At 50.5% G+C, this 24,064-nt stretch overlaps 1 protein-coding gene across 2 annotated transcripts in view; it reads right to left on the bottom strand.

Annotated features, from left to right (window-relative positions):
- ZBTB16 (zinc finger and BTB domain containing 16) overlaps positions 1 to 24,064 on the bottom strand; it is a 203,869-nt gene that overhangs the window by 96,430 nt on the left and 83,375 nt on the right. For both annotated transcript variants that reach the window (XM_040258032.1, XM_040258033.1), the window contains exon 3: positions 7,986 to 8,083. In XM_040258032.1, coding sequence (XP_040113966.1) covers positions 7,986 to 8,083 — 98 coding nt within the window. The remainder of the gene's footprint in view (positions 1 to 7,985; positions 8,084 to 24,064) is intronic.

Raw genomic sequence — 24,064 nt, 5'->3', positions numbered from 1 at the left:
TCTTGGGTACAGCCCTGGACACTGGGACCCAGGACAGATCGGGAAGAGAGCAAAGCGCAAGGGCTGAGGGTGAAGAGGGCAGCGGAGGACCACCCGGCAATCCTGGCAGGGTGCACACCCAGGAAGGTGAAAAGAACCCCGGAAGTAAGAACATGGCATCGCCTTTGGGTGGATTCCTCACCAACATCCTCCCCTGCCACCCCACCAGCCAGCCAGCCCGAGACAAAAACAAGGGCCAGCAAGGCAGCCCAGGAGGTGGCAGGGTGGCAGGAGCAAGGGAGGGGGAAGGACAGAACAGGAGAACAGACAGACAGACAGACAGACGAGATGTCCCAGCATCCATCTCTCGAGGGCCATCATTTCCTGATACGCACTTCATTATCTCGACAGAATCAGATGGCACGAAAGGGAGTGTGTGTTGCGGGGCGGGGTTGGGGGGGCCGGTAGAAACCACCCTATTTTGGGATAGAAAAATCAGAGAGAGAGATACACACACACACGCAGTGAAACAGAGAGAGAAAGAAGGTTATTACATAATTTCCACTTTCTTCCCTCCACCCTTAAAGTAATGTTCTATCTGACAGGCTCCTCTCCGAGGGGGGGAAAATGACAAATCCAATCCCAAATTCAACAGCCTGTGTTCTGTTCGGAGAGCACACAGTGTACTGTACAGCCCATAAAACTCCAAACAGCCTCCAGACACTGCCGCAATCGTCCTCCATCAAAACACTTTGTCTTGCATACAAAAATAAGATACAGCGCTGAACAGAATACAAAATCAACCCATTACAGTACAGGGAGGCTGCTACTTAGCAACAAGGGGGTTCTAAAGCCTCGATGCTCTACAGGAAGCAAAATCTGTCGAGCCTGTTGGGCAAATGATAAACATTAGCGGTATTAAAAAACACAAAAGCCATGCAAATGGATAGACATAGTGTGGAAACGAATTTATAGAATAAATTGGGACGGGGGGACTCGAGCATAGGGGGAGAGGCTGGGCTCCAGAGGGGTAGATGCATGCGCTTCCCAAACCCCTGCTAAGGCACCATATGGAGGGAGAGACGTGTGTGTGTTGGGGGGGGCGCTATGTGAACCCCTTTTTTCACACAGGGGCTGCAGGTGAAGGGGCGGGAGGGAAGTGGTGAAAACGCTGTTTAATACAATGACCTGCCATGAACTTTCTGAACTTTCTCTGTTCAGCTGGCCCAACGTGACATCTGGGGGACCCAGGCACACACCTCCAGCAGCACTACGGTGGGGAGATGGGGGCGGTTTATCTACCCCAGGGCCACCATCGCACCCAATGCCACCTCAGGACCTGCCATTTGCTGTAAACAAGATCCCTGGCCAAAAGAAAAGGAAAAAAAAAAAAAAAAACAGAAAACAAAACCAAAAATACCCCATCTGGGCTGGAAAAATCAGTATATTTCATCAGGTAAAGGGGAAAAATACCCTGGCTGTGAATCAGCAGTGGGGTTTCGGATCCCAGCCAAAACAGGAGCTAAAAGGCAAAACCATATTCTTCTGGTCTCCATTTAGGCTAGAGGCAGAAAGGGAGAAGGGGCGGGGGTGGGGGGCAGCAAGGGGCAGGGAGGAGGAGGGGGGGAAGAAATGTATTTTTCATCAGCTAGTGTATAATTTATAAACAGCATTAAACAGTTTTTGTTTTCTTTTTCCTCTCTCCCGTGTATGGGCTTGGACGGCAGTCAAGCCTGCATTAATTTCTGCTTTGGGTACAGTGTGTTCTTGGAGGCACATCTGCAAGTGATCATAAACTCTCTGGAATGCTGGCAGAACATCCAGACCTGCCGGCAGGCCAGTGACGACACCACTCTGGGAAAAAGTTCGGGAAGCAGGCCAGATTCAGAGCAGGGAGGGAGAGAGAGGAGCGTGCTGGAGACAGAGCCGGGGATAGTGGCTTATCCTCGTCCCTACACCCCCTAGACCAAAGGGAAGGTGAAGGCGGTCTCTGAGCCACTCACACCCCCAGCTTAACCCTCGATCGGGCCCACCTCTGCAGATCCAGGACCTGGGAAGTCTCTTCTTGGTTATCTCCTGCTTTTACCCCGATGGCAGAAAGCCAAGAGCAGAAGGGAGCGAGCAGAGAGGGAGCAAATGGACCCTGGGTTCAGAGCCGCCCAGACAACCCTGTTCTCGTGTTCCTAGCAGATGGGTAATCTGGGAGGAAAGAAGAGAAAGACAGGAGAGAGAATGCAAGGTCAGGAGAAGCTGCAGGCCCCAAGCAGCATCTTTGCATCCTAAGATGCTTCTCTATCATCAGTGTGGGACCAGTTCATAAGCTTCACCTCACAGTCACAGCTCCTTTGCCCCCTCCCCACATTCTCTGTCTTTGCAAAGAAGGACCCAGAACCCCCAAACGTCAGTGGTTCCCAAAAGAAAAAAAAAAGGGAGGCCAAGTACACAATCCACAGATCTTTGACATCTCGTAAAATTTTGTGACTTCCATCCGATCAGGACAGGGAAAAGCAAGAGAGGAAGCAATTGAGTTTCTGACCCCAACCCCACCTGCCCTTTTCCCTGCCAGCCGGTGACCTGGCCCGGGATGATACGCCCGGCCACACCACGCTGCTGCTGCAACCAGAAAAATCTGTCGGCCAAAGACTACGCTCTTCCCTGGTGCTTCTAACTATGGGGAAGAATCTGCGATTGGGGTGGTCCTCGACAGCCATGGCTCACACAGCCCGGAGAAGGGCAAGGAGGAGGGAGCACGCAGACGGGACTCCCAAAGGAAGGCTGCGTGCCCACAACCAGGGCAAGAGGCACAGGCCACACCACACTCCAGCCATGCCTCAGGACCGTCTGTCAGTAGCACCACCTCCCCTAAGAGTCTTATGAACCCTATACTCCAGTCTAGAGTACATCAAAAAGACCAACAGTCCTTTCCATTCCAGAGGAATAAATGTCCCTGCCTTATCCAATCTTCCAAGGGTTTCTGAGTGCCCTAGGTAAAGTGCAACTCACTTTGCAACTCGAGGCCCCTGCAATCTTGCCCCTCCGCCGCCCCATGCCCAGCCTGTACTCCCCAGCTACACCGAGCATCACCCCAGGAGGCAAGGGCTGCCCACGTCAGGTCGTCTCAGAAATCCATTCTACCACCTTCTCCAGGAGCCCCCTTCCTCTTCTGAATTCCTCCTAGAACTCTGTCTTAGCGATCTGCACATATCACCTTCTTTTACCATAACTTCACAGTATCAGACATCCTTCCTACTAGACATAAGCACCCAGAGGGCAGGGGTGCTGCCTCTTCTCCAGGGTTAAGTACACAGAGCCTGAAGCATCTGCTGGCTCCAAAAATGAACGACACTCCCAGAATAGAAGCAGGCCACAGAAATATGCAAGCCTCTAAATAGTATGCAGCCACGGCAAAAAATAGGGGCAAGCAGCGCTGGATGTGCTGTTATAATCCACCAGGACATTAGGCCAAGCTGGGGGAAACCTAATGGGAAACCTTACCCCAGCACATCGCAGGATCAACTCGAGTCATCACCCGAGTCTGTGGTTTCTGCACGGACATCCCAGAGCGAGGACGTTCTCTTAAGAGAGAACAGGAATGGCAAAGACACAGCAGGTCACAGAGGCCCCCACAAGGGAAGGGGCAGCAAAGGACTGGGTGGGAGACTTCTGAGAGAGCTGGGTGCACACAGGGGCTGGGACCCTTCCCCTGTTCCCTGCACCTGAGATTCACATTCCACAAGGAGCAGCTTTGCAAAGCACTCCAGTGGTCGCTCTTCTCACCCCAAATCTCCTTCTCAGTGCTCAAACCCTCCTGATCTCCAAACCACCTCTGAGAACGCCGGGTCTCGCCAGATCAATCTCATTACTGAGTGAGTTAGGTTATTGTTTGTTAATTTAAACTTATTGTTATCATCAGGTATAACTCACAAACACTTGGTTAGTTAACGCATTCAAATCGAAATCAAAACTTCAATTAAACTGAACATTCACTACCACCATTTAGGATCTTAAAAAAGAAAAAAGAAAGAGACAGAGAGAGAGAGAAAGAATTGTCTCTAAGAAGGGCCTCCTACAGGGCAAACTTCTAATTAAACAAATTGTCAATTTCAACACAATGCAAACTGATTTAGGAGTATAAATTTGGTATTCCAGTCACTGAAAATAAGACCTCACGGTGTCGATCTCACACAGGCTGATTTCCTTGGGTAGGGAAACGCAGAGGAAAGGAGGAAGATAATTCGAGAAAGAGGAACGCTGGGGAGGAAGGGTGAGCCAGAGCGCTTTATCTTTTCAGAAATAATATCTCGGCAGAATTCAATGAGGCCTGTTCTCAAGCACTGGAGAAACTCCTTCTTGCCTCCTCCTTCACCCCACCCCTACCAGATGAGAAAAAAAAAAAAATTAATCGTGTATGATGAGAAACTTGGCTCAGCACTCACTGTGCACACTGTACCCACAAGGCTGGCGCCCAGCCAGGCCTGGCCCAGCGCCAGAACTACAATAACAAACACGGGCCACGCTCGCCAAGAGGGGGTGGGGCGTCGCACGCAGAGCCTGCAAGGCAGTGAGCCTGTGTAGCTCCGAGGAGGAGAGGCAGTGGGGATGAGCCTTTTTGGGGCAAAGATGGCCTTCAGGGGAAGTCAGGAGCTCCCTGACCTCAACCCAGAGCCCAGACCCTCTTTTCCCATACCTGCCCCCTTTTGAAAACGTGGTCCCCAGGGCAACTCTAGTTCTGTGCCTCTCCACGTTGCTGCTGCAGCCCCTGGTGAGCTCCTCTAAGGCGGGGGTAGCCCCGCAGATGCTCAGGGGCCATCCTGGCTGTCTGTTCCCTGCACGGAGCCTTCAAAACAGAGCGGCAAGAAAATCTCACGTCATCTAATTGAACGTCTCCTCGAAGACCGCACATAGTTCTGTTATCGCGGAACAGGGGGGAGGAATTGGAATGAGCAAAGTACAGTTTCTGCTACTGGAATCTGGGAGAAGGCCTGGCATCCCGGCCCAGCCCTCCCACCCCACCTCCCCGACATGGCCAGGTCTCTCTAGAGGCCTCAGGGCCTTCACTGTTTAAAGAGGGGGGATAAACAATTTGAGATCTAGCCTCACGAAGCCCTTGTCACTGTTTTCTTCTCAAGCCATCCTGACACAAGGGTGAGAGGTATGTGGGGCCAGAGAAAGAAAAATCAGAGTCAAAGCAAGCTCTGAGCTCTCTGCAAGGGCGAACTAAGGCCCTGCTGTGACCTCCCCCATCACCAAATCCTCTTTTTCAAGGCCAACGGCAAGTGAATTTCAGAGGGACACATCATTTGCACAGACTCCAGGGACAGAGAGGAAACCTAGGAAAATAGGCCCCAGGGTATGCATGAGAGGAGACTGTGGGACCTTGAGCTGGCACTCAGTCATGGGGTGGTGCATTCCTCATCTTGTCGTACCTGGGGCCCCTGGACCCACCTGAATGTGTGTAAGCAGCTCCTCATCCTTCTGCCACTCCACCCACCTACCCACACTCCTGAAGAACTGGGTTCACAACAGAGACCTCAGCTAACTCACACGTAGCCAGTGCCCTGCAGGGAATCCTAGAGAGACAGTCTGAACTCCTTCTATTGTAGGAGAGACCCAGTGAGAGATTGGAGCTTTCTTAAGTCGCCTGGCTTCCCGGGTTGTAGTAATCCATTCAACCAGTATCTACAGACTCCAGCACTGTACCAGGTTAACGTTCTGCACATCACAGGGACAGACCCTGTCCCCAAGGAGCTTATTCCAGTCTATTAGGGGAAAACTGAGGGAAAGGGCAGTTACATTTCCTGAGAACCTATCATGGGCCGGGCAGAGTGCTAAGTATCTAATGGAGCCTTGTGTTCAGAGGTTCAGATGGTTTACATTTCTTGCCCAAGGTCACATGGTTGGAAGAAGATGCCCAAATTCCTAATAATGACTCCCAAGCAGGAGGAAATAAGGCAATTCCATTAATAACAATAATACAGAGAAGAAAGACTGTACCCAGAGACAGCTTCAGATTAAGAAATACGGACTTGAGAAGAAGGCTTGATCGCTTCTGGCCGGAGGTGGGGGACAGTCAAGGATGGGATCATTCTAGAGACCTCGGAAGACCTGGGAAGACCGGGGATGGGTTATTCCACGGACAGGGATGCAATAAACAAAGCCACAGAGCTCGGCGAGCAAGCTGTGCTGGCCGGCACACCAGCACCAGAGCACACCGACCAGAACACGAGTACGGCTAGCACACTAGACCCAGGAAACAGTAAGAACCAAGGGAGCTTACTGGGCTAAGTTACAGTGTGCGAGGAAGCCTTATCCGCAGGCTGCATCACCCGCGTGGAAGTGCCTGACAGCACGTGGGGTAGAGACCAACAGAGGTGCCAAGAAGCAGGGAACAAATGAAACGGGAGGCCGGAGGAGGGTGGCCAACCTGTGGGCAGAGAGCACGCGGGACCCCTCGCTAAACCCTGAACAACCTGCAAAGAGAAGGGGGAGCAGGAAGACTTGCAGGTGCAAGTTACAAAAAAACACACCGGAGAGCAAACGGGCACCCAGCTTGATGCCAAGCCCAGGAAGGCCTGGACTCAGAGGACTCCAGGCCAACGGGGGGGCAGGTGAGGGGATGAGGATGGCACCCTGGGGCCCGGTGTGGGGGAGGGGAGGCCCCAGGGGTAGGAGGAAAGGAACACAAAGACACAGGGGCTGGGCGGACACACCCAGCTGCCCAGCGTGGCCCAGCTCCTGGACCTGGAAGAGAGAGGAATGGGAAGGAGTTTGAGCACTTGATGCAGCACCCCACACGTCGCAGAGGCACATGGCTGGGCAGGAAGGCAGCGCGAGCAGATGCGTATAAAGCTGCCAGCAGCCGGACCAAGGCGATGCAGACAGTGAGACAGGCCACAGACGTTCAGACCGTCCTCCAGGAGCATGGCGATGGCCACACTCCCCTACGACAGCTTCAGAACCGAGGAAGCGGGAGGGAAAGTGGAAGCAATCGACAGCTACTGAACACCAACTGCAGTTTAAGAAGGGTATGCTGGCTTCATCATACATTCTGGTACCTAACTGATAGGAGTTAGCAACAGCTTGCCCTTTACAGATACAGAAACTGGGGTTCAGAAGACAAACCTGCTTGAGGTCACAGAGATGGGGATCTGGCCAACCCCAAAGTCCAGACTCACTTCACAAACACTGAACTGCCAGCTGCCTGGAGGGCCCCGTGAGGGAGGCAATATGGAAAAGACAGCAGATGCTGAGCGTGGACAAGATGAGAGAGAGTAAGACCAGAGGAGAAAACAGTTGGCTCGTCTCCCCTAAAACCTGACTCCAGAGCCGAAAGACAAGGAAATTAGAGGGAAAAGAGCACTGGCCCCAGAGGGAAGTGTGGCGGCCTCTCCCACTGAACCCAGGCAAACCCCCTGGCCTCGAGGCAGCAGCCTTGGACCTGCTGTATCCGCCCCTCCACTGAGAATGCCAGGGTACACTGCCTGCTTGCTTCTCCTCCCTTCACGCCTCGTGAGGCAGAGAAGCTTTGCCCAAACACAAGCAAAAGCACCAGCAGCCGCAGAGTCAACCCCACCAGAATTGGATTAAAATTAACTTGCAAAAGACAGCACGCTGTAACTAGCTTTGTGTTCCAACCTTTCTATATCTATTTAATTAAAGGCTCCTGTATAATGTGAACCAATAGTCAGATTCATTAGACAGCGAGAACCTAATTCCACAACTGTTCTGCTAATGAAACTGCAATCTACTTGGGAAGGTGGATCACACAGGGCACTGGGTACCCACGATGCCCCAGGAAGCCCGGGAGGGCAGAGGATGGACCCATCCAGATGGTCATGTGGGCAGGATGGACTTCTCACTCCAGCAGCCTGGAGGGAGCATCCACGGGACAGAGCAGACCAAGGCCCGCTGGCAGCGGAGACGTTCACGCTCTGGGTGGGGAAAGGCAGGCAGGCAGGAGGTGGGCGTCTGTGCTCAGGTGGGCCGGTCAGGGCATCCGTGCCTACCTGAGTGAGCCAGTAAGTGCATTCTCAGTCGCAGACTGTCCAGGAACCGCTTTCCGCAGAGCTCACACCCATACGTCTTCATCCCGCTGTGCAGTTTCCTGCAGGAAAAGAAAAGACAGGTTGCTGCCGCTCTGGTGGCATGGAAAGCAGGCCCACCCCGACTGGGGGAATTCGCAGCCAGCCCTCCAGCAGGTGGACAGGAGGAGGGGAGACAGAGGGTGTGGGAGCTGAAGGTGGACCCTGACACATTCATAATCCCACAGGCGGCCGAGAGCCCCCTTTCCCGTGATGGCTGCCAAGGCGGCATCTATACCTGGTCCTGTCCAAGGGCTGGAAGGATAGGGCATGCCCTAGTGCTTCACCCCATGGCACAGAGACCAAGGGAAAAAGTCAGATTCAACTGTGGAGGGAGGACGGAGGAAGCCCCAGGACAGTGAGACAGATACAACTTTCACAGTCAAACTAGCATAGGCCATTCGTACAGGCCGAGGTGCCTCTGCTTACCAGGCTCACAGCACGGCCCATGCTGCGCTGCCCTGTGAGAGCCCCCGGCTCCCCCAGAAGACCACACACCCCGGAGGGCCGCCCTGTACCTTCTCTGTTTTTCACAGCCCAGCGCCCACCCAGCGATGGGCACAGAGCAGGCTCTGAATAAGCGTTCTTAGTGAACCGAGGCCTTCAGGGACATCAGATGCTCCTCTTAGAGTATCCAGGGGTTCTTAGACCCGCAGTCACTCTCCAACACACAAAACCTCCCCAAAGGCCCAGCTTTTGACGTGCTTTCCCTCTGCTTCCCACCAGAGGTTGAACCCAGATGGAAAGAAAGGCTTGAAGAAGCCAGATAACATCATTCTATAAAGGAAGGTGGGAGCTGTCGGTGCTGGCTTTCCAAAGTACTTTGACGCACGATATCTCATTTTACTGTCACTGACACGTGAGGTGGGCCAGCCGCCCACCTTCACCCCAGCACCCCAGGAAGACAGGGGCCCTGGTAACCACTGTTCACAGGTCCAGCCTGTGATCCTGGTCCTTGCCAACCGGACCCCACCGCTCAGGCAGGAGCCAGCAACAGAGCCGGTGAGAGGCAGGGAGGCGGGTGGCTAGCGGGGAAGGTCTAGAGAGTCAGCTGCGGGCTGGCATGAGGGCCGTTTGGCCCGGAACTCTGCTTTCCTCCACCCACACTCCTGTTCTCAGGCCTCTGTGCCTCCGCCGGATACAGGATCCACCCCCGCCTTGCCCGCCGCCTCCCCAGGGGCCTCAGCCCTGAGGAACCGGGCAGGTACTGCAGCCAGAGGTAGGAGCCGAGGGCGGTGGGGTGGCAGGCGGGCACTCTTAGGGGAACCGCCCATCACAGTTGGGATGCAGATGTGTTAGGCCCACAGTCAGAGGTTGGAGGGCTGCTGGTACAAGATACTAGATAAACGCAGGTGGGAGGGGAAGGATCATACATTCCAGTCAGCAGTGCCCAGATCACGACACTCAGGCCAGCCACCCACTGCCAGCACCTTCCAAGTCCCATGAGAGCCCAGAGTACGTCACCACCCTGAGGGCCCCAGGGTGAGTATGAGCCCAGGCTGGTGGCTTGAAGACCGTATCTGGGGTCCAGTGTGGCCAGCTTCTGTCGGCCACTGCGCCCAGGGCCCTTAGCAGAACTCTTTCTCAATCACAGTTGTGTTTGCTTGCCTTCCCTTTACCCGCGTGCCAAAGACAACACGATTTCTCAATCACAAGTACACACACACCCTCATCTGTGACACGGCCGTGCACCCCACCCCCACGTTATCTGATTCATGGCTGAGGCCGATCCATCCCAATTGAGAAATAGTAACAGTACAGAACATTTCCATCGAACATTCTCAACTCTAAATATATTTCACAATGCTGGGCACTGGGGCATGTCTTAATAGCATTCTGGGCAAAGCGGGTTTTAAAATATGCACCCAGGCGTGTGTGTGTGTGTGTGTGTGTGTGTGCACCCATGCATGTGCCCACGTGGTAGCTGACTGTGCCTGCCACTTGCCCAGGCAGGACAGGGCTTTGCTTTCCCAAGAGCTGTTCTGTGAAGCCGCAAAAGCTTTGTTCACAGGTAGTCCCACAGGCGACTCTGGTGTACATGCTCACGGTCTGGTCAGCATGGGTTCCAGTCTTATTTACCTCCACCTCTGTCTGCACTAATGCTTTCTTAGCTTCCAGGAGTGCCCACCTCTGGGGTGGCTGTCAGGAGGAAGAGGAGGACAACACCCTTTCGGGTTGGCTTTCCCAAAGGACACTGGAGTGTCTGAGCCTCGGGTTTCAGCAGCCACCACCAGGAAAGCACCCCCACCCCACCCTCGGGCTTCGGTTTCTTCCTCCTGCAGGTTGCAGATCAAGTCTCTCACCCCAACGAACACTTTCAGGGTTACCCTGCTGCCTTGTTTGGTGCCAATGGATTTGCCTGACCACTGGTGTCAGCGGCTGTCTTGACCAACAGGAACGGCGTGGTACGTAAGGCGATGCACTCTTGCCCTCTACTACAGGGGGAGCAGGAGGAAGGGAAGGATGGCAGGGGAGCAGCCAGAAGACCTGGATTCTGGTCCTAACTCGGTCATTAACTTGCCTTACGACCTTGCCCAATCCTGCTGTCACGATCTCTCTGCATTTTTTTTCACCTGTAAAGTGATGGATGATGTCTAGTTAAAGTCGCTCAGTCACGTGCACTCTTCGCAACCCCAGGGACTGTAGCCCATCAGGCTCCTCTGTCCATGGAATTCTTCATGCAAGAATACCAGAGGGAGTTGCCATTCCCTTCTCCAGGATATTTTCCCAACCCAGGGATCGAACCCATGTCTCCCACACGGCAGGCGGATTCTTTACCACCTGAGTCTCATAGGGTCAAAATTTTATTATCCAAAAGTCTTACCCATACCCTTTTATCCAAGGGATTCCTCTGAGGGGTATTATTACCTCTCTGGTTGGGAAGATCCCCTGGAGAAGGGAATGGCAACCCACTCCAGTATTCCTGCCTGGAGAATCCCATGGACAGAGGAATCTGGTGGACCACAGTCCACGGGGTCACAAAGAGTTAGACGTGACTGAGCGAGAGGGCACATACATTCTCTCTCTCAGCCATATTCCATTTGTGTGATGTCTCACAACACCTAGGCAGTCGGGCTAGGACAACCCAAGCAAAAAATGACACCCGTCCCCAGAAATCTATTCATTTTAAATCCTTCTAGTCCAGACGACCTAAGTTCCCTCCTTTACCCACTTGCAGTCTATCTTTCAGTGAAAGAAACTTCCAGAACTCATGACCAGCCTTTCTTTGGAACCATTCTGCCACCCTGCACTTTCCAGCCTCCAGAGACACGGGTGTCCTCTCCTGCCCAAGCCTCAGGGTACAGAAACTGCCCTGCTCCTGACCTACTAACTCAGCGCTCCCACACAGGTGCCGAGGGTGGCGTCCAAGCAATCCCAGGTAGAGTACAAGGACCAGAGTCCTGCCTCACTGGCAGAGAGAGTAGGACAAAGCAGACGAAGTCCAGAAGAGTGAGGGAGACACCTCACAGGCCCGCAGCTCAGCTTAGCCCAGAGCCGGTTTGCCCATCTCCTTTGTTACTGTTTAGACGCCAAGAGATGGCTGTAACAACAGTGACCTCTCTCCTAATTCAAAGAAAAGGGAAACAGCAGAGAAGAATCTGAGTGTATTCAAGGGTCACCAATAGATTCTAAATGGCACCATCTGTGGGAATGATCAACATGGAAACAAAGTCCCAACTGGTTTCTAGAGTAAAAGAACAAACTGTCAGAACTCAGGGTCTGTCTCTCTAGAGCAGTGGCCCCCAACATTTTTGGCACCAGAGACCTGTTTCTTGGAAGAGAAATTTTCCATGGACCACGGGGTAGGGTTGGGGGGAATGGTTTGGGGATGATTCAAGTGCATTACAATTATCGTGCACTTTATGCCTATTATTTTTACATCAGCTCCACCTCAGATCATCAGGCCTTAGATCCCAGAGGCTGGGGACTCCTGCTCTAGACCGCAACCCCCATCACCTCCGTCCCTCACTGTGCTGCTGCAAAGTATTTGATGAAAATGGAAAGTCTGTCCGCCTCTTTCTTCCTGAACCACACACACCTGTATTTTCCCAGCCCGGCCATGCCTTCTCACAAGGTCAAACTGCTCGTGGCCATCTGAGGTCCTCAGCCTCCACTGTAAGACAGGAAAGGAGGACAGCTCAGGACATCTTTGCACCTTTCTACGCCTGCTGCCTTGGTTTTCACACTCTCTTCTCTGAGAAGCAAGAGCACCGGGCACGGTTTTGAGTGTAACCCAGTTCGAGACAGCCCAAGCATCTCCACACTCTAGTCGGCGGAGAGTCCATTCCCCCACAGGCTTCGGGGCCCCACCACCCACTCTTGGGGAGCAGGCCCAGATGCTCCCCCACCCCCACTTCTGCCCCAGCACATCCACACCTGACTCATTGGGTAAATTCACCCTGAAGGTAAGAGATCTTCAATTCAGTCCAAGAAGACAAAAAAAAAATTAACCTCTAACAGGTTTCTAGCTATTTTCTCAAGAGAGCTGAATCATTATGAGAAATCAGAGGTAAGCTAAGATGAACTTCTTAACAAGTTAACTGGAGGGAACGACACACTCCTCACTGGTTCTCAACCACACAATTCTCGCCCAGTAAAACCAAGTCAGCAAGCTGCACGCTCATTCAAACCACTTTCGTGCTGTTATGAGCCTGAACGTTCATATCGTCTGCTTTCAACTGTGACTATGCAATGAGAGAAGCCCTGTCTCGCTTTCCTTTTCTTCGTATGGCCTGGTTTAGAAGCGACGGCTCAGTGCTGCCAAAGAAATTCCAGACAGCCTCCTCTCATCGGAACACTGCACCAAGCACAAGAGCCTCATGGGCACCTCCAGCCCAGAGCTGGACCTTCACTTGTGCCCCTGAAGTCCACACGTGGAAGGCCAATGGTGACATCACAGCTGCACAAAGCCTGAGCTTCAAGCCAACCTCACCTCGGGATGAGGCTTCATTTCCCCACTAGACCATAACAGGAGAGCAAGTGGGAGCAGGGAGAGACTGACGCTAGCTAGATGCCATCCTCACCCGCCCAGCCTCCAAGGACAGCAGTCCATACCAGCTGCTCCCTAAGAGGTGCCCTCTGCATCTATGCCCTGCAGGAGGAGCTCAGCCCTCCTTCACCCCACACAGCCAAGGACTAAGGGGAGAATGCTACAAGCAGGGCCAGCAGCACGGCTTGCCTGAGAGAGAGGGGTTCAAGGCCCAGCACTGTCAATATTCCATTTCTTCCCAAGCTCCTCTGCCGAAGACAAATGGCAGTGAGAACAGACCAACAAGAGGGGAATTCTGTTCCAGTAACCCAAGGGCTGTCCCTCTTCGGGGTCTTCCTGGGGAGGTGAAAGTGCCTGCCCTGTGGCTTTGCTGGTCACACCACACCAGCATTGAAAACTAAGATCTGTCCTGAGGGTTAAGTGAGTAGGGGAACCACCGACTCACCTCTGTCTGAGAGAAGATACAGTGGGGAAGCCATCCTAGAAAGGCCTTTATAAGATGATGCTTTCTTTGTTCTCACCCTACGCGACTCCATCCCCTGCTCCCACCAACACTCTAGCTTCAGCAGCTCTGAAGGTCCTTCCAGCTCACCCCTCTACTTGGTGTGAGCTGCCCCACATGCAGAAGTCAGCCCAATGCTTGATCTTTTGCTTTCTGATCCCGTGACCATCAACCTGACCTACACAGTGCTTCTAGGGGTACGCAGAAGAGATGAGGACAAGACAGAAGGTTCTATGACTCAGCTCCCCACGATGGTTTCAATGATCCCTTTCTCTCAAAAGCCTGCTGCCTCCCAGGAGTCAATATTGTCTAAGGCTTTCTACTGATCATGGGAAGGTGGCCCCATGCAAACCTCCCGCTCCCCTCTTGAGCAGGACCTGTCCATTGGCCCTGAACGGCAGCCGTGTCTCCCCACATGGGCACCCTGTGAGCTGGGTGCACCTTCGGGAGCTCTGACAAGGCTCTCGGTCTGCAAACCAGCAAATGGCCCTTAAACCCAGTGGTAAGAGAACCTCCCCGGCCTCCCTCACCTCTCTGGGTGGAAACGGAACTGACAGAGGAAAAGAGTTTATGCACTTCCACAATGGGCTTACTCTTCTTCCCCAGACCATTAAATTCACAACGTGCCTTCAATGTCCACTTGCCTACAATTCAAACGCCAAGAGGAAGGCCAAATGGTCAACGCCATTCTGGGCTTAAACTTTAAGAAGAGATGAGTGAAAAGCGATTGGGTTACGAGGGATTTACTCCCCAAAGCAACTTCTAGGGAGACTGTGGAGTTGTTTCTGTACATAGTCCAGCCTCCTGTTCTTTTTCCATATGCCTTTCTGTGGGGAAAGAACACTCTGAACAGAACTGTTCCACTAGCGGCCTCCATCCTAAGCCAGAGCAGGTCATCCACAGGACACCTGGGATACTCATGGAATGTTCTCTGCTTTCTAAGGGTGACAGGGTATCTTCTCAAGGGACATCTCTCTCTCCTTTTTTGTCCATACCATGCAGCACGCAAGCATGCGAGAGCTTAGTTCCCCAGCCACGGAGTGAAACCGCCTTGGGAGTGCAAAGCCTTAACTACTAGACCACCAGGGAAGTCCCACAAGGAACATCTTCTAATGCTGTCAATAGTGAGTGATCTAGTTCAGTCACCAAGGGTCAACAGGCACACCCAGTGTCATCCTCCTTAGGTACTTTCTTGGAGTATCAAGCCCACAATTCTGGACTAAGCCATTTGTAAGTTCTTCAAATCTACAAGCTCCTGGAGGACAGGAACCAAGACTCCATTTCTCCCTCCAATCCCTCAGCACCGACGCAGACAGCCAGAGCAGACCCATGAGAGGCTGCAGACCCATGAGAGGCTACAGCTCCTGAAGCAGCTGCCAAGCACCCTGAGACCAAGGGATACCCGACACTGAAAGCCAGCCCTGGAACTGCCTGGGTTCAGACAGACAGGAGGCCTGGCACCCCCAGGGAGAAAAAGAAAGCATAGTTCTAATCTTGGCTAGGGAGTGGGTCACGTTCATTTTCTCAAGGCATAAATAAGGGAAATTGTCCTTTTACCCACTTTTTTTAAACGTTGAGATTAGACAGTCATTTGACAGGCTGTGAATGCTTAGCTGGTATTACCGCAAATTACCCTTCTAGCAATAGAGTTCGTTGCTCTCTGACTAGTCAATATTAATAAACATTAGCGAATGCTTTTACAACACAATTTATTTTTTAATACAGCTCTTTATGTATGCCATAAAGTAAATATACCAATAAAAAGCAAGGATTTCAAACAACAGATTAAAAAAAGCAACCGAGAACTAACAGAGTGCTAGTTAACACCTTCTGTGCTGCTAAATGGGGGGCAGGCGGACAGCAAGCATCCCTCTGCTGGAAATCCAGGCCTATGGGCCATGGAAGATGGAGGCCATTTGGTTGCCTCAAAGCCTTTTAAAGAGGCATGTTTTCTCAAAAGTCTAGATTAGAAGTGTGGTATTTTGACCACTAGTAGTAAAGAACCCTCCTTCCAGTGCAGGAGACATAATGAGACCCGAGTTTGATTCCTCAGTCAGGAAGATCCCCTGGAGAAGGGAATGGCAACCCACCCCAGTGATTTTGCCTGGAGAATTTCATGGACCAAGGAGCCTGGTGGGCCATAGTCCACGGGGTCACAGAGAGGTGGATATGACTGAGCAACTAACACACATATTGACCAAAAAACTGGACTGGGGGGGGGGCACAGTGTGCACTCTAGCTCTTCCAGGAACCATCCCAACGACCTTGGTCAAATCACTTGCCCTCTCCAGATTTCACTCTGCAGCTTTGGAACCAAGAAAGAATTGAGTTAGATGATTTCTAAGGCCTTTTCCAATCAGGTTTATGACATTAAAAGGCTGTGGGTTGACAGGGGCCTGTGCTAGCCAGACTACAATCTTCTTTGTGAAGAGTCCATACAGGTAACATCCCCTCAATCTCCGTCATTGAGCCCAGAACATAGGAGGGACTCAGTGCATCTTTGCTCAATGAACAGACAAATATGAAAGGGAATTCAAGGAGAAAAAATGTAGAGGTTAAAAAACCCCACTGCCTTTTACACATGCATGCACACGCACATGTGTGCGCAGACACACACACACACACACACACACCAGTAAGAAAGAGTTGTCCCTTTAGATGGCCAACAGGCACATGAAAAGATGCTCAACATCGGTAATTATTCAGTTCAGTTCAGTCGCTCAGTCGTGTCCGACTCTTTGCGATCCCATGAATCGCAGCACGCCAGGCCTCCCTGTCCATCACCAACTCCTGGAGTTCACTCAAACTCACGTCCATCGAGTCAGTGATACCATCCAGCCATCTCATCCTCTGTCATCCCCTTCTCCTCCTGCCCCCAATCCCTCCCAGCATCAAAGTCTTTTCCAATGAGTCAACTCTTCGCATGAGGTGGCCAAAGTACTGGAGTTTCAGCTTTAGCATCATTCCTTCCAAAGAAATCCCAGGGTTGATCTCCTTCAGAATGGACTGGTTGGATCTCCTTGCAGTCCAAGGGACTCTCAAGACTCTTCTCCAACACCACAGTTCAAAAGTATCAATTCTTCGGCGCTCAGCCTTCTTCACAGTCCAACTCTCACATCCATACATGACCACTGAAAAACCACAGCCTTGACTAGACGGACCTTAGTCGGCAAAGTAATGTCTCTGCTTTGAATATACTATCTAGGTTGGTCATAACTTTTCTTCCAAGGAGTAAGCGTCTTTTAATTTCATGGCTGCAGTCACCATCTGCAGTGATTTTGGAGCCCAAAAGATAAAGTCTGACACTGTTTCTACTGTTTCCCCATCTATTTCGGTAATTATTAGAGAAATGCAAATCAAAACTACAATGAGGTATCACCTCACGAAAAGTCAGAATGATCATCATTAAAAAGTCTACCATTAACAGAGGCTGGAGAAGGTGTGGAAAAAAGGAAACTCTCCTACACTTTTCGTGGGAATGTGAACTGGTGGCAGCCACTATGGAAAACAATATTTTGTTTTCAGAAAATTTAAAACAGAATCACCATAGGAATGAGCAGTACCACTCCTGGGCATATATCCAGAGAACACTATAATTTGAAAAGATACATGCAACCCAATGTTCAAAGCAGCACTATTCCTAATAGCCAAGACATGCAAACAACCTAGATACCCAAATGTCCATCAACAGATGAATGGGTAAAGAAGCTGTGATCTATAGATGCAGATAAAGATACACACACACACACACACACACACACACACGATGGAATACCACTCAGACATAAAAAAAGAACGAGATGATGCCATTTGCAGCAACATGAATGGACCCAGGGATTATCATACCAAGTGAAGAAAGAGGAAAACAAATACCATATGATATCAGCTATATGTGGAATCCCAAATATGACACAGATGAACTCATCTATAAGACAGAAAGACACGCAGACACAGAGAACAGACCTGCGGCTGCCGAGGGGGCGGAGCGAGAGGGGTGAACCGGGAGTTTGGGATTTGCAGATGCAATCTATTATATACAGAATGGATAAACAAAAAGGTCCTACCGTACAGCACGGAGAACTCTATTCAAAGCCCTGTGATAAAGCATAATGAAAACGCGTCTGTCAAAGAATGCATGTATAACAAGCATTTTTCTATACAGAAGTTAACACAATGTTGTAAATCAACTATATTTCAGTAAGATGAATTTTTTAAATAGACCAGTTGTCCCTGCTGTCCAAAAGAGAAGACCTCCCTGGGCTTCTTGGAAAGAAAAGCATGCATTCTGCCTTGGCCCGGGATCAAGGCCAATCTGGAGCTGACTGAAGAGGGGCAGGGGCTGTCCTGAGCCTTGAAAATATGAGGAGGAACAATGTCATTCCCCACGGCATAACCACACAAAGTACAGTGCTTTCAGATAAGGCTGCCCCAGAGTGTTAAAACACAACGTCAAAAATGACAAAAGGCCATGCTAATCTCCCCGCAGCAACTGTTCAAAGAAGGATCTTCGTGAGGGCCCAGCACTGGGAGGCCCAGGCTTCTGACTGTTATGTAACCGGCCCTTTGTTTTAAAGCACCAAGTTCTCCCAAGTCATTTATTTGAAATATCTCTATCAACAAATTTCACCAAGAACAAAAGTTTTTCATTTGTGCACCAGGCTATAGGATGATCTTATCGCACACAATCTCATACAGTCTTCTTTCAACAAGGTCTTAGAGTGCTTATCTGCGAAGTTCCTGGTAGCCAAATATGATTGAAATGTTCTATTTATGCTCACTGGATTAAGGAGATGTTGCAAAACTGCACAAAAACCTGGCAGATGTAAGCAAGGTATTACAGCCGGGCCAGTTAAGATCTGAGGGAAAGAGATCAATACACACTTTTGTAGTTTTCTTTCGTGTTTTTTTTTTTTTTTAAAGAAACCAGAAAAGTTGTGTTTTCAAAAAAGGGAAGAGGAAAAAAAAGTAAAATGCCTTAAGATTTATAGCTTTTCGGAGCTTTTTTCCAAACCCAAAACAGGGCACCATGAGGCATGCTTGATGATGTCAGCCCAAGGGAAACAAAAATAAACCCGAAATATTCTCTCCAGATCCCAAAAGGCCCTATAAGGGAATTGAACTGTGATTACGGATGAGCAGCACTTTTTGCTCTGTCACTCCTATATGAAGCTTTCAACCAGTACAAATAGCCAATTTCTAGGAAAACCCTTTCAAAAAGCTACAGATTCCCCCTTAATCTTCCTGCTCTGCCTGGGTGTGTGGAGGAAATGTCGTTCTCATAGTTATCTAGGCTCATCCTGACATGCTCTCACGTTAGCCAGGCAGCCAAAATTCTACCGCCTTCCCATCCCACAGAGCAGCATGGATCCTGAGAGACTATTGAAAATAACCGAGGTTTATTAAGGGCCTGAGGAGGAAGTTCCCGTGGAATTAAACCCTTCTGAAAATCTCCTTAATGTATATTGCCTCATTCTTTCTGCTTTAGCACACCGAAAATTGAATTACTTTTCTATGAGGATGCTGCGCTTTGGAGCCATCATTCTGAACATCACTCTTGAAACGCAAGATATGGGAGTGTACAGATGAACCTGTATGGACATCCAATCACACTGCAAAAGTCACTGTCATTTTAATGAAGGAAAAAGGCAAAACCCCAATAGATAGCCATTTCTCTGCTAGTTCTTTTTTCCTTCTAGAAAAGTGCAAAAAAAAAAAAATCTAGTCCACAGAGATTTAATAATAATACGGCTAGTGCGTTTAAGCGTCTGCCTGCAATGCGGGAGACTTGGGTTCAATTCCTGGGTTGGGAAGATCCCCTGGAGACGGAAATGGCAATCCACTCCAGCACTCTTGCCTGGAAAATCCCATGGATGGAGGAGCCTGATAGGCTACAGTCCATGGGGTCGCAAAGAGTCGGACACGACTGAGCGACTTCTTCTTCAGTGCGTTTATAAATCACATCTGAGTCCGAAAGGGTTTGCTGAGGACAGTCTCAGCCACCTCATGTCTGGGGAAGGGAGCACAGTCCCCTTTCCGTGGATGAGGACACTGAGGATGAGCCACTGATCTTCCCGTAAAGCAGGCAGACGTCTCCAGATATCCCACCTCCCGACCCACATTCACACTTGCCCACCTGAGAGAATACGCACTCCACCCGTAATGTCCCCTTGCACCCCTAGAGGCACCAGAAAACAACCAGCAAGAGAGGAGACACTGAACACACGCCCATCACTCACCCAATGCGAATCGGGAAGCAAACGGAGCCGCCGAGCGCACAGCTGAGTCCAGTGATGACACCCAGCGCCCATGGCAGGCTGGCTCCTGAAAGGACTTCAGCACCTCCTACCGGGAAGACCTCAGGGAACACTTGCAGCCTCACCCCCGACGGCTGTTTAATATCTGTTAAGCACCTTCTGGGAAAGTTAAGGCTGCACTGCAGCCGAAGTCCATCTGGGTAGGTTCTCCATCAGCGTTATTCTCCATCACTACACTCCACTGATTTCCTGCATATCGCTTGCCACGACTGACAGCTATACACTGAGTTTTTGCTGCTCTTCCTTATCTCTACTAGACTGTAAGCTCCGTGAAAGCAGAAACTATCTGCTGTAGCTTCAGAGTCTGGCGCAGTGCCTGGTACGGAACAGAGTAAGCATTCAATATATTTTTTAAGTGACGGTTTTATTGAGATCATTTACATACATACCATAAAATTTACCCCTTTAAAGTTACCTTTTGATGGTTTTTAGCATGTTCACCAAGCTGTGCAACTATCACCATTATTTCCATTCCCAGAACATTTCCATCACCCCCAAAACAAACTCCCTACCTGTTAGCAGTCATTCCCTATTCTTCTGTCCCCCAGTCTCTGGCAACCACCACTCTATCTTCTCAACAGATTTGCCTATTCTGAACATTCATGAAATGGAATCATACGGAAGCCTCTTTTGTCTGGCTTCTTTCACTTGGCATAATGTTTTCAAGGTTCATCCATTTAGTAGCATGCATCAGTACTTCATTCCTTTTGATTCCATGGGATGTATGTATGTGTGTGCATGCTCCTGACTGACTCTTTGCGACCCCATGACTAGCCCGCCAGGCTCCTCTGTCCATGGGATTCTCCAGGCAAGAATACCGGAGTGGGTCGCTATGCCCTCCTGCAGGGTAATCCTCCCGACCCAGGGAATGAACCTCGGTCTCTTATGTCTCCTGCCCTGGCGGGCAGGTTCTTTACCGCTAGTGCCACCCGATATGTATGTATGTGAAAGTGAAGTTTCAGTCGCTCAGTCATGTCTAACTCTTCTATGATTCCACGCACTGTAGCCCGCCAGGCTCCTCCCTCCATGGGATTCTCCAGGCAAGACTACTAGAGTGTGTTGCCATTTCCTTCTCCAGGGGATCTTCCCCACCCAGGGAGTGAACCTGGGTCTCCCGCATTGCAGGCAGATTCTTTACTGCCTGAGCCACCAGGGAAGCCCTGTATATATGTACACAGGGCTAACTTACACATCTAATGTATCCACTCGTCAGCGGGTGAACTTCTGGCTATTTCCCCCTTTTGACTGTTATAAATAATGCTTCAGTTATGTCCATGTGTGTACAAGTTTTATCTGTGGACATCTGCTCTCACTGCTCCTGGGCGTTCACCTAGGAGCAGACTTGCTGGTACCTCTATGTGTAACCTTCTGAGGACCCTTCCAAGGCCAGACTCTTGCAAGGCAGCTGCACCATTTTACATTCCCATCAACAATGTATGAGGTTTCCAATTTCTCAGTACATTTTTGGGCTAAATGAATAAATGAATGAAGATTCTTGCTGCTCTAAAAGCCTGCGGAGAAGGGGATACATTTCCAAAGCTCCAGCACTAAGCTCGCATCTTCATCTGCAGACATGACATGCCACACTCGTGTTTAACAGAAACCCCAAAGAAGGCTATTTATATTTAGCTCATTCTAGAGAGAGAGAATCGAATGAAAAAATGAAGACAAGGAAAATAAAACTCCAGACAGCTCAAAGTGGGTTCTACCTTCGCATATGATTTCAACCCCCACTCTCCACCCCACATCCAGACTCAATAATTTAATAACATACATGCCTTAAACAGATTTAGTTGAAAAAAATATGACCAGGATCCCAGCTCAACTGCAGCTGACTCTGATTTGGTCAGCAAGGAGAGCAGCTTTATTTGATAGCCCTGCTTATCTAAGACGGGAAGTTTGAAAATACACTTAAAATCAACACATACAAACAAAACTATCCCAGGGAAAGGCTAGGAGAGAGACCCGCAGAAATGAGGACACAGGCAAGCCAAGAGCAAGGTTGGCCTCTCTTCCCAAAGTGTGGGAGTTGGGGGAGAAGCTTCGAGAAGAGCTCCCCAAACTTCTTTTGCTCCCCTTGTCTCTCCTTGTAAAAGAAGGCAGCTCTATGCTTGCTGCACAGACTCCTTGCAAAGAACAAACAAACAAAGGCTGGGGCAGAGCAAGGCCCCTTGCAAGCTGCAGGTAATTAAAACGGCCTGTAAATGCCCCAGCAGAAAGCACTTCAAAGAGACAGTAATTCCAGCAATGGCCAGTCAAGACCGTGTGGTGTAAAAATTATGAGTTTTCCCAACGGGGAGCTTTGTGTGAAAAGGACAAGGGTTGGTGGCAAAGGGAGGGTGAGCCCACGGAGGAGGCTGACAACAGCATCCACACCGGGTGTGCACAGGACTGTGTGTGCGAGCATGCATCTGGGTGTCACACACAAGGGCAAGAGAAAGGAGGGTTGTGTATGTGTACAAGAGTGCACATTTATCGACACTGAGATGGTCCGAGCATGTGGGCCTGAGATAAAAGGAAAAACAAAATAAAAGCAATAATGCATCCTCTCCCTGTGCTGGGCCTCATTTCACAGGGAGGAGTACCAGGCAGCCTGCTTGCTCCGCCAGCTCCTAACCTGTAAGCCTGCCAAGCTAGGTGTGCAGGAAATGCGTAATACCCAGGACACTGGGCACGGCCGACAGCCACCACACAGCAGGCTCTCTGGGTATCCTCGTACTTTCCATCTCACAGACACGCACTCAGGACCGCAGACCACAAGCTATGTTATCATAGAACAGAGGATGGAGAAAAGAGATTCTTAAAAAGAGCCATGTGGCCCTGAATCTGACCACATTCACTAAATCTTCCGCGTTACCTGCCTGGTGGCCCCGCACTCAGGGGATGTGGTGGCCAGTCCGTGGCACAGAGCCAGTGCACGCGAGAAGGGAGGTGGCTGCCCCGATGCACAGGGACCCTGGCCTCACTTTTACCGTACACGGCACAGAAAACCCACATGACACACCTCAGTGACCACCTGGCCACAGCATCATCCCCATTTGTAAAAAGCCTATCACTAGGGTGTTATTTCTCCCAGATTCTCCCTACAGGATCTAATAGCCACGAAGGGACATTTCTCCTCGTAGGAAACCTAGCATCACCTCTAGGGTGCTTCCACAGTCCTTCCACTCCCAAAGCTGACAAGCTCCATTTCACCCCATCCTCTGCCTGTGCACCTACTACGCGCCAGTAGTGTTTGGGGCTGCATCGCTCGCTTGTCTGACTCTCCTACTAGACGGAAAACAACCCCAAGACAGATGCAGCCTCACTTCTCTGTAATCTCCAGCCTCACAAAGGGGCTGGATCTGTGGGCACTCAGGACATGTTCTGGGGAGGAGTGAGTGGGCAGAAGTGTCTTGGCCAGCCCGTGGGTAATACACAAGCAGAAGAGGGATAGGGTACGTACAGTATAGTGTGCAGAGCCTGGCACCCAGCTCTTCTTAACCTGCATCAGGCGGTTGAGGGGTCACGTGGCCCGCGGGAGCCCCGGAGCCCACGGAAGGAAGGTGACAGCAAGCCGGTGCTCGCTGGGGTGGCAGGGAAACGGAGGCTGACGCGAGCCGGTGGCTTTATTTCCCCATAAACAAAATCGCACTCTGCCTCCCTCCCAGTCCCACTCACTAACTCCTCCCTGACATCACTGGCTTTAAGCCCACACATAAAAATGTCCTTTACTATTTTTATTTAATGAGCTTTCATTTTCCTCCCCTTCTTTGTAAATGAGAAAGGAAAGTCCACCTCCTAACGGGGATGGGGGAGAGGAAGCCAAGTGGAATCTTTTTAAAATAGGCCATAACTTCACCAAAAGGCTTCTCCTGGACAACACCCCCGACGCACCCACAACCCTCTCCCAGCCCCCGCACCCTGCCACCCTCCCCCTTCTCACCACTCAAAACAAGATGCATGGATTTTGGACATTTGATTACTTTTAAGTATATATTTTCCCCTCAAATAGACTGAATACAATGGTTAGGAAATGTGACAGAAAACTATTCTGAGCCATTTATTGCCTTAATACCCACCTTTGTCCAACAGGCAGTTTTGACAACAGCGATAAATTCCAAATTTATGTCAACAGAGCATATGTTGAACACCTCATTTCTGAGCTAAAGCGGCATGCTGCCCTATAAATCACCGTTCTGTTTGAAATGAAAGTAGA

Source organism: Oryx dammah, unplaced genomic scaffold (genome assembly GCF_014754425.2).
Source record: "Oryx dammah isolate SB20612 unplaced genomic scaffold, SCBI_Odam_1.1 HiC_scaffold_17, whole genome shotgun sequence".
Lineage (NCBI taxonomy): Eukaryota > Metazoa > Chordata > Mammalia > Artiodactyla > Bovidae > Oryx > Oryx dammah.
This window is presented reverse-complemented; position numbering and strand designations above follow the sequence as displayed.